General features: G+C 38.0%; 1 protein-coding gene across 1 annotated transcript in view; it reads right to left on the bottom strand.

Annotated features, from left to right (window-relative positions):
- Positions 1-260: 260 nt before the first annotated feature.
- Positions 261-11,720, bottom strand: part of RBX1 (ring-box 1) — a 27,102-nt gene continuing 15,642 nt past the window's right edge. Inside the window, exons 4-7 of the mRNA XM_026863038.1 lie at positions 9,691-9,769; positions 3,148-3,218; positions 1,807-1,892; positions 261-433 (exon numbers count right to left, since the gene is read on the bottom strand). Coding sequence (XP_026718839.1) covers positions 421-433; positions 1,807-1,892; positions 3,148-3,218; positions 9,691-9,769 — 249 coding nt within the window. The 3' untranslated portion in view covers positions 261-420. The remainder of the gene's footprint in view (positions 434-1,806; positions 1,893-3,147; positions 3,219-9,690; positions 9,770-11,720) is intronic.

Raw genomic sequence — 11,720 nt, 5'->3', positions numbered from 1 at the left:
TCCAAACGAAACACTATTCGCGTAAATTACACTTAGCCAGGCCAAGTCCTGCACCCATTGCACTACACGATGGAGCTTAATGCTGACCTCAGTGGTTCTTGATTGCTTGGGAGTAAGACCAAACTCACAGTCAAAACCTGGGCAGAACGACAAAAAGAGCTGCACATCTTAAGAACTGCCTAGCTTAAGTCCTCAGTCTGCAGATAATTCTCCTCCCTCATTCACTGACTGCCCACTCCTGAACACAAGACACAAAACTCTGATGGGAAGCTCCAGCAAGATTTTATTCAATGGAATATAATGAGAAATTAACATTAAAGAATTGTATACATTACTGATTTTTCAAGTTGCTAAAACAAATCCATGGTGACAAGAACAACTGAGGCTGACGATGTAATAAGAAGCGTGGTGACCATCTCTCTAGTGTCCATACCTGCAAATATATGATATATTAATGCTTCTTTAAAAATTATATTTTATACTAGTGCTGATTTCGGCAGATTTCTTCTCATTCTACCACAATGTAATTAACATGTAAACCAGGTGAAGGTGAAATGCTATGTTATGGAAACCTTAGGAAGTTCTCCACATTTCTCTTCCCCCAGAAGTCTATCCAGATACTAGTTAAAAGAGAGCCTGAGCAATCCACAATATTATATGCAAGAGACCCTCAGTATTATCATCTTTTGCCCCAAATCCCACTTCAAATATATCCTGCATGTAAACAAGACCAAAGCATGTCATAGCCTTGCACATATAAGAAGATATTAATTCATGTCTCCATTTCTCATCATGCTGCCTGTGCAATATTAAGTCACTAGCCATGCAACATGGGCTCATTTTTCATTAAGCGTTCATTAAAACATTCTAATATCAGAACTATGGTACTCAAGTTGTCATGTCAATGATGACTTGCACAACTGGTTGTGAACCAGATCCCCAAGACAATCCTCAACAGTTATAGTATCTGTTTTGCTTTGTTTTAATCTGGACTCTGGTTAGAATTACTTATTTATTTATTTATTTATAAAAAGGGGGCGGGGAGAGAGAAAAATCCACAGCTAAGAAAAGATGAATGGATAAATGGCGCAGAATGAAGCAAGTGACAGAAAAACTTCCTCTCAGTGTAAAATTACCTCTCAAAAAGACAATTACCTCTCAAAAACCCATCCATGGATCTTCTATTATTATTCTAACAATTTTATTCTAACCTTTGAAAATATTCTAACCTTTGAAAAACACAAACCAAAACAAAGAATACAGAAATTAGAAATAAATGGGCCAAGGCTGCAGCAATGGTCACATGGACATTTGATTTCCAGGTGTTAGGAATCAGGTGTATTAATCTCTGAGCCTATTAGAGTTATAAAACAAATCACCAAGATACAGAGGGACCCAAACCATCTAGCACCTCAGCAGAAATGCTTTGGAATACAAGCAGCTAAATTCAGGTCATTTTCAAAACCCAAACTGCTCATGCAACAGTGTAGTATTCACATGAGGCTCCATTTCCAGTGAATTTAATTTCTCTTCTGCTCCCCATTCTTTAGTGAGAATGTCAACAGAAATCACTATTTTTTTTAACAACTCCTACTTATCCCACAGCTGTTTGGGCTTCCTTCAGAGCACATTTAGCATTGGGTGGCTAAGTAAACATCCCTATACAGCAAGGTGGAAAAAAAACCCTTTCCCAACAGCAGCTATGCCCTCAAATGAGACAGACTACCCACATATCTGATGTTGATCATTCCTATTAACAGAAGGACAATTGGATTTTTCATCATGAAATCTGTGCAAGATACCTACTTTTGGAACTCCCATTCCCTGTTGTCCAGCGGACATACTTGGCGAGTTTTGAGCCAGCGAGAGATGCAGTGGAAGTGGAAAGCATGCTGGAAAAGAAAGTTTAGATCACATCATTTCAGAACACATGAATGTAACTCTATGTGAAAGCTACCACTGAAAGCATCATGGTATGAAGAGAGTAGTGTTTACAGACAAAGGTGGAGAGGACTAATCAGCCAGCTCACTGGTTAACACCAAGGAATTGATCGACATTTTCAGAGAGGAAGGGAACACTAGCAAAATGGCAGCAGGGAGCCTGTTCCACAGTGCATACGTACAGTGGCAACAGACTGATTTCTGATGAAGGAGCAGACACAGAGTTTAGCAGCTGCTAAAATCAGCAGAGCAGATGCTGATAGAAGCATAATCAGAAAGACAAGAAAGAGGATTTCAGCATGAATAGCAGGGATGATATATATGTATACTGAAGCTTTCTACCAGTCCTCTGGACAAACCAAAGCCTGAATAAAAAGGAACTTGCAAAATTACAAAGAAGAAAAATCTCTATTACATGTTTAATACTCCGTACAGCTACTTAAAAACAAGCTTCCACTTGTGATAACTCTTGCACACAGTAACATAATTTTGACACTAGAATATTCTGACCTGGTTAAAAGAGTTGTTCTTGTCCTCTACAAACAAAATCACAACATTTATAATCCCATTCCAGCATTATCATGCTGTAACTTGATCCCACAGCATAGCAAGGATGGGACTGAGGAACAGGTAGTTATTCCATTACAGAAAATTTTATCTTCCAACTCAGACCCAGGTTAGCCACGAGGCATGCAAGTTTTTGTTCACATGCTAGTGGCACCATGTACAAAGGAGCACATACGGCAATAAACTGAAAAGCTGGAGATTATACACTAGAAATCTGATCTTCCTCCAAAAGGGGAAGCAAATCAACTAGTTGCCCCATATTGACTCCTTGAATCAGCCTGCACAAAGACAAATCAAGCATGCTGACATCCAAGTAATCCTATTAGTAGGAAAAAAAAAAAGCATAGTTCCTAGGCAGACCCTTGATCAGGAAATCATGTTCAGAATGAAAGATCTATTATTCTTTTTAAAAAAGAAAAAAAAAAAAGGGGTAAAGGCCTATCTTCTCTTCTGTCTTCCATCTTACACCTCTCCAACTTTCACTTTTTTCCTCTTCTCTCCTTTCTACATTCTACTGAACATATGGTGTTTAAAGTTCTTTTTTCTCATGGATTATCTAAAACATTTTATAGCACTCATTTTGCGAGTCATGAAAAAAGTCACCACACATGAGCTCCACAATAAAACAGTTTTTCTTACATTGCAGACGCCCCATGCAACTGTACACTCCTCAGAGGTAGCTGATGCTTGGTTTGCTTGACATTCTATGCCTGTGAAAAGAAAGATTAAACACAGATATGCAGATATACATGCAACATCAACTGGTAGATTTCTTCAAATTAGCAAGTGGGGAAGAACAAAAGAAAAGAGTCTTTGTTTTGTTGCGTTTATTACATCTGTAAGTGTCAAAATATGTACTGTTTCCCCAAAAGTATCCCATCAAATCATACTTCATCCTGCTTTCTCCTTCCTCTACTTTTTTTAGTATTCCAAAGTTCCACAGGGCAAGAGTACACAGCTCATCTATTGGTAACGTGTCTGCTTTCCAAATTTTAAGGATAAATATTTTAAATTTTTTCTCTTGTGTTTTAAGAGATGTCTTTTGATGATCAGTTGAAGGTACATTCACTTAAATTTCTTATACAGGTTTCTCTAAACATAAATTCACTGCCTTGGCAGACATTATGTACCATCAGTTATATTTACAAATTAATTTGCTCATGTAATGCTGGAGTTTGCCTGTCTTTTTTCTATGGTCTTGTAACAAGTTAAGTACACCTCAAAAATACACAATAGAAAATACAGTTTGAAAGTTCATGTTGTGAACTTTTTATACCTTGGAGCTGAGTACCCAGGATAATCCCAAAAAGGATAAAGACTATTTATGTGTTTGGGTTATGTTTTGGGTTTTTGTGTCAGGTGGCACAGATGAAGGAGATGAGAGAGTGAGGAAAGAATGAACAGCACTGAGAAAATAAATCCAAACTGGTTCTCCACTCTAAAGCCTAAACAATTCACTTCTGCTCCAGCTCAAGAAGAAGCTTCAGGAGAAAAAAAAAAAGATATTTCCAACTCCTCCAGAGTCAGCAGCACAAACCTATGAGACCAACATTTCACTTCTGCTAAAGGATGCTTTCTTTAAAAGTCAAGCTCAAATAATTTGAAAGGACATGCTGATAGATGATCATCTTAGAACTCAATACATGGGCTTGTTGCTTCCTTGTTTTGCAGATCTTTTTTTCCTGGCAAAGAAAATATCTGAATGAGCTCCAATTCTCTGTTCACTGTTTGTGTGCCCAAAGGAAAAAGTATTTGATTCACCATCTAAAGATTCAAAAACTTTCAAAGCCCGCAGGCTTGGCTGAAAAATGTGATCTTCATTTGCTCTGTCCTATTAACTTCTTTCTCCATTTTTCACTCTCAGGTGTAGAGGTGAAAAAAATAAGAGAAAGGCCCATTTTTCCTGAGATGTGAGAGAGATTGGTTAACCTTTGTCATGAAAAACTACTCAAAACAAGACTAAGGTCTAAAGAAACTAAGTAGCAACAACTGTCCTGCAAGGTTTGAATGAACCTGTATTTATTACATGGTTTACATCAAGATACGATATACCACAGCAGGAGGTCCAGAGCTCAATCCCTGACCTGCCTATAGAAAAGAACAAAATCCAGTGCACCTGAAACATCTGATGTCTTAATTCCATAAACCCTCAATATATACAGCAATAAAACTAAACATAATTAAGAAAATGGAAGATGCTCAAGAACCTTGAAGAGGTTCAATTACTTTGGACATTCGTTTAAAATTTGACACTCAAGATTGCTGCAACAATTGTACTGTTACTGCAGTATAGACTCACAGTCTTGCTGAATATCATGGGGCATATTATATTAAGTTTTAAATATTTGGCATGAGTCTGTACACTAACAGAAAATGGTGAGAAGATAGTAGGAAAAGGAGAGGAGATTCATTTGAAGGAAGAAAAGTCAACTGGTAAGCAAATTTGAACTCAGGAAGTCTCAGCTGAATGCAAGGAAAATATTCCAGCATGTAATATACTTATCTTGTTTCTCTTCCTCTTTCCCTGCTGGCAACAGGATATTGTACATATTAGATCTGAAGTCCATCTAGCCCATTTTTATGTCATTTTGTCTCTTCGCCCCATCCCCCTTCAAGTGACTAACTTGTGAGCTGTATGGTCTGGAACACAACACAATTTTAATTTATTTTTTCACGCTTCAAAGGACTGTATATTTTGACTGGGAGAGAGAGGGGAAAAAGGTGGTTTAGGTAAGGAAGAAAAGCAGCACTGAAATTCATTTTAGTGTTACTCAAACATTTGCTGATAACCAAATACAGTCTACAACATGACAGTCCCAAAAGCTTAAGAGGACAGATGAACTTTTGCAGAAATAGCTTGGGAGGAGTTCTCTGGTGGTGATGTAAGCCCCTTCCAACAAGACACCCAGATTTAACTCTCTCATCAAGCAGGCTGGAGACTACTGCTGGCACTACTGCCCAAAAAGGGCCTCCCAAAAGCTGAAGCACTTTTTGGTCTCCTACTTGTCTCTTTTCAGAAAAGGACAATATATCAACAAAGAAATAAAATAAATGAACAATCTTTGTCAGAGAATGAAAGTTGATAATTCTGGCTCTTGAAAGAAGAAGCAGCTATTTACCATCTGCTGACTCAAAAGAAACATTAACAGTCAGACAGTAACAGGTACTGGAGGAATACTGAACAACTCTTCTGTTGCCTTGCTTTTGACAGAGTATCTAGAGGTCAGGGCAAAAAGATAAAGCTAAAACCTGAAATACCTGTAAATAATTATGAAAGATGCAATGGAAGCATTTCAACTCTGGGAGTTAGAGAAATGCACATTATATAATGGCAACATCAGAATCTTGGCATCTATAAGAACCATCTCTCCTCCTATACATTTTGTATTGCAGAAATCTCCTGTATATTTACCTAACATGAAAAGCAACCTAAGATTTAAGTAGCCATAATGGCAGGTAACAGAAGTAAAGTACGTCAGTTGTTTGCAGCTACAGTAATAGCCCACTGCACTGGTAAATTTGATTATAAGACTCTTCAAAGCAGCTTCTACTTGAGCAAGGGTAACCACTGTATAGGTTCCCTTTTCTCTTTACATGTTGCCTTCTAAAATCATGTCATGAAGGGATCAACTTACTGGGAAGAAGAGAAATATATACACATAGCTTGGCAAACACAACACATCATATACTCACTCAGAAAACAGAAACAGTATATAACCAGGCTAATAAACTCAAAGGACACTTGTTACTTGTCCTATGAGGAGCAGCCATCCTATGAGGAACAGCTACTGACTTTGGGCTTGTCTAGTTTGGAGAAAAGGAGGCCGAGAAGCAACCTCATTGCTCTCTACAGCTCCCTGAAGAGGGGAGATGGAGACGAAAGTGCTGATCTCTTCTCCCTGGTACCTAGTGATAAGATGCATGGGAATAGTGCACAACTGCACCAGGGGAGGTTTAGACTGGGCATTAGGAAGCATTTCTGTACTGGATAAGCTCTTCAATTTATTTTTTCAAACTTCAGAGGAACTCCAGAATTTTTCCCTTGCAGTTCTCCCCAGTTTCTTAGGAATTATCTGCAAATTTTACTACATACTTACCCTATGCCTCCCCCCCACCCCCAACATCATATGATTCCTCCTACTTATAACCCCACTGTATGACACTCCATATTTCCTATTAGTATCACACTCTCAAAATGTACGTACACAGCTATCATCTTCCACTTCTACTTATGACTTAGTAAACTATATATACTTGGTTCTGGTTTTTTATTCTTCTCATAAATCCAAAATCATTCAACCTGTCAAGCATCCTGAGATTCTTCTCTGGATTCTATAAAATATATCTATCTCTGTGAAGCTGGAATATCAAACGTGGTACTTTGTTTCTCACTATCAAAGAAAGGGGACAGTATTTTGATGGCACATTTTACACAGTTCAAAACTATACTGGTTACCTTACTACAATACTACATTCCACGTTTTAGATCAGAGAGTAATCCACAATACTAAACATAGTGTTTAGTTAACACTCCCAACTTACCATGTTGCAATGACAGCACCAGGGAACAAGCCTTTGAAGAAATCAGGAACACTGCTCAAGTAAAATCTAAATAGGACCTGGGTCTTCCCAGAGAAGAATGAAACCAAAACATTGAAAATCTACTCAATCCTTCTGTACACTTAATATCAAATTGAGGACATGGGGAATCCTTTGACTGTATTATTACAGAGTCACAATGTACATACACGAGAAGAACTGCATGACACCTTAATACTGATGCCTGACTTCACAATGTTAACAATCTTACATTAGCATAGCTGGTGTTACTTATCACTATTTTAATGTTTTCCCTTTCAAGGTTTCTCTTCATCACTAGGAGAGGGAGACATTTGTATCTTGCATTTTATCAAATGGAATCTTGTGTTGTTCTTCCCTACACATTCTATTAATTTTTCCTCAATTCCCCATCACTTCACATCTTATGTTTTAAAATCTAATTAAAGTGTTGTTTAACAACATTAATGATCTGTATCAAGGAAGTAAGTAAACCCAGAACCAACACTGATCTCAGAACACTGATTTAGATACCCCTTCTATTCTACGTACTGTCAATTTTGTTCTGTCATTTACAGTCCAAGCTTTTCATAACCAGGCTTGGTCATAACCAAATTAATACTGTTATGGCTTGAGTAACTCAAAAAAGAAAAAAGTTGCCTATGCCCTTTTCCTTCACTGTTTTTCCTAATCTACCTATACACTCTCAACCCCACCCCCATTTCAGTAGTTTGTGGTTTTTTTAATTTTTTATTTTTATTTTTTTTAAGAACTGACACACAAAATTCACCACTGGAAAATAACATCTGTCTACTCTCCTTCCAGCTCCTCCACATCATTCCATCATCACATGTGCTATTTACTATTTATAAAAAATAGCAAATATATGAGACCGAATTTGTTCTCTCATGAGAGGCACTATTAATTCTGAAGCAGATTCATAGCATGAAACACACCAGCATCCACTATCTTACAACATATCCCACTTACCATGAATAATTATCTTGAATTACACGATTTTATATATTTATTCTATACATTTGTAAATTCTATTAAATGCAACTTATGTTATAACAAATCTTTAAAATTCGATTTGCCTGTCAGTAACATGCTTTCCTCTCTAATACATCATAAATTTGGGAGGCTAAGTAGTAGTCTACTATATACCTCAACTACCTTTCAAAATGGCAGTACTGAAAAAGGAAATCTTTACATCAAAGGACCTCATCATATTTCATAATATCTATTCTCACTTGCTTCTCTTTCGCATTATCATTCCCTTTCTAGTAACCAAGAATAAACTGAGGATGGATGGGCGGTAGCTGGCTCAAAATACAAACGTATCTGTCTCAAAGCAAAGAAGTAAACTTGCTTAACCCATTTTCAGTCCTGTGTGTTACAGTGTATTTTCTCTTTATTAAAAATAACTTCTGAAAGTAGTTTTGTAACTATTATTTATATATGATGTAAAATGAAGTTCATCTCTCACTAGTTGTTACTATAAACCTGAGTCTTATTTTTCTGAAATGTTTTATTTTCATATAGACTTCCTGACAGTAAGTTACCATTACCAGTAGTTCCAAGGGCCACTGCATAAAACCAAAGTGCAACAAAACTATCACAAAGGGATCATGACAGGCTATTCCCAGGCACTGCAGCTGTACCTGTTCTTGTTTTGGGGAGTTTCACAATCCTCATATTTTAGTAATATAGCAAATAAGGCGAACTTCTGTCTATCTGGGGTATATTAAAATCTTCTGTCCCTCATGACTGAAACAAGCTGGACATTTATTTACAGTGCCAACAGTATCTTGCCAGTTTGGAGGGGGAAAAAAAAAGTTTTGTACTCATAACCAATCCTTTAAGTGACTGAAACCAGTGAGATTTCATGTGTGCACACTTAATGCCATTATTACCTTATTTTTCTACATAGCAAGGATATTTGTTAATTGAATCATCAAGATTGTACAGCAGCATGTTAAGCCACTACTAGCAATACACTGGTTTTGATTTAGCATTTGATTATTCTCCTTTGTAAATGAACAATTAATCTCTAGGTGGCTACAAAATTCCCCATGCTGTAACATGAACTAACTTATGCAAACTAGATTTTGTAGAATGATGATTCAAATGAAGTCACCAGTCCAAGCCTTTCCTGGCCAGACACTGGAAGTCTTAGAAGATTTCATCCTAATGAATGTTACCAAGAAGCTGATACCCATAGCAACATCCCCAACTCTAAAATCTAATGCCTCTCTTTGTGAGCAATACCTGTCAGCCCTGAATAATTTCAGTTCCTCCTTGCTCTTTATCATTAATCCTTTCCCTCTTTGTTATGTCCAAAATACACTCAAGCAACATCATATTTTCTGTAGATGTGGTACCAAGTGATTCTACTCTTTAAAAGAAAAGGGTGACAGAAAAGCAGTATGGTGGCAGAGGTCACAAAAACAGATTATAGGACTTCACAGCATTACATAAAATAGAGCTTAGTATTTGCACTGTGAAGACTTAGTTCCTAAGTGAGAGCTCCATTTGCTGAATTATACCCTCAACAGGGGAAATTTCAGGTGTGCATCCTGTACAAGTCAAAACTGTCAACTGTATTCCCCACCATTTACTTACATAGATCCATAATATGATTTCTGCAAATGGCACAGTTATCAACCACAATGTCCCATGCCCACAGAGCTACTGCATTCCACTAGAGAGGGGGGAAAAAAAAAAAAAAAAAAAAAAAAAGAAAAACATCATTTTGATTCAATTTACAGCACACAGAAATCTTTGTTATTCCTCAAGATCCCATGTATTTCTTAATGGAAAAGTTAGGATATTTAAAAAAAAATAAATCTTAGAAGTCCAGAGTAACTCTTTATCATGAGTTCAGAAGCTTACTAGAAAGCAGCAGTATATCCTCTCACATACCCCCCCCCCCTTGACACAATGTCTCCCTCCAACTTCAGAAACAACATAATTCCCATAGTCCCCTTTTTTCGTGAAACAAATGCAAACATCTGGATTTCTATTCCAGCTCATGACACATCCTCAATTCTGTTGCCTTGCACAAAGGGCAATCCAGATGCCACTTAGTTAAGAGGAATTTCCATTATTCACAGCAGTTCTTCTAGTCATCATCCCCCTGAGCAATTGGGGTCAATAACTAAAACCATCTCTAATGCTACCCTTCTGACTCTTGAACAATCTCCTCTGCAAGGTTACTAGGCAATGACCTACCAGCAAGGCTGAATATAAAAAACTGAAAGTGCTACTAAATTAACCTTTCGACGACTTTGTTTATAAAAGAAAAACAAAAAAAGGGATATCTCTGTACCATGCTACTTCAAGGGAAGGGTTGGCTACAAGTTCCCATGGCAATTTTAGAAAACTGATTCAGAATGAGGACTTTAAGACAAGCTACACAGTAAAGCATAGCACCTTTTTATTCCTCCCCATAAAAAAAACATAATTAGGTCTTTTGTAAATTCATTAAATAGATGGGCTTGCCTTCAATATTCAAAGCAAAAAAACAGCGTATTTGTAGCCAGGGTAATCTTCATTTACTACTTAAGTAGTCTAGATATTTTGGGTTTTTTTCCATATTTTCAGTATATGATTGTTTTGACTGTACCACAGTAAATCTTCTCTATTCCATTCACATCTCAACGTTTTCATTGCTTCCCCTCAGTTCAGGATTCTGAAGAAGGAATGCACACTGCCAAGTACTGATAAGCAGTATCAATTATTATAAGCACTTCCATTTTTCATTAGAACTGATATAAAAGGTCATCACAGTACTAATAGATCTTTTAGGAAATATGGTGGCAGTGATTCCATTTCTTTTCCCCATCTTCCAACTTTCAGCCTAGCCAGCCTTCTGGCCGAGGTATTCATCTCTCAGGGACCCCATCCACACTTCAAGGCAGCCAGGATAAAAGTTCCCAGCACCCTTATCTCTCCCAGACTCCAAGGTACTTCATCTCTTGTCCCATCATGATCTGCTCTTATGACCCACAAACCTGTACTGAGCCACATATGCAATAGAGGCGCCCTGGTACCTTGCTGGGGAGAAGGAATGTCACTGACACATAAAAGGTGCCACGTCCTCCTCCTCTCCGTGCTACAATATGTCCTTATTTCCAAAGAACAAGCAGTCCAGTCATCCAAACATCTCCTTCTGTATAGACCTGTACTGACCTAAGTGTTTCCATCAGTACAGATGACAGTTGCATTTCAAACAGACTACATCTACAAGCAGGAGTCACTGGAAATGTTTGTCGATATCCAGTCCTGTGGTTGTTCCTCTTCAAATTCTACCTTAGTACAAGCCCACACAGCCTCCCTACCTCCTCTGCACACTCCTGTAACAGGTTTGTATTGCTACCAAGATGCAGCTGACAAACTGGTGGCACTGGACAGAAGAGAGATATTATGGCTGTTTTGGGGAAGCAGACAAAGCCAGGGTGACAGGAGAGCATTTGCTGACTCCACAGACGTTGTTACGGCTTCATTTAAAGAAGAACTTTTGTTTAAAAAAAGCCACCACACAGATTTATGCAGTGTCTTATGCAAAGAGGCAGCTCGGGTGGCGGGCCCAGGGTGGCCAGGGCCGGGGAGGAAGCAGCACTCCACCCGTTTCCCGGCCCGAGCTGCCCCGA

The sequence above is a fragment of the Athene cunicularia genome (assembly GCF_003259725.1).
Source record: "Athene cunicularia isolate RWA chromosome 1 unlocalized genomic scaffold, athCun1 chr1_part2, whole genome shotgun sequence".
NCBI classification, from domain to species: Eukaryota; Metazoa; Chordata; class Aves; order Strigiformes; family Strigidae; genus Athene; species Athene cunicularia.
This window is presented reverse-complemented; position numbering and strand designations above follow the sequence as displayed.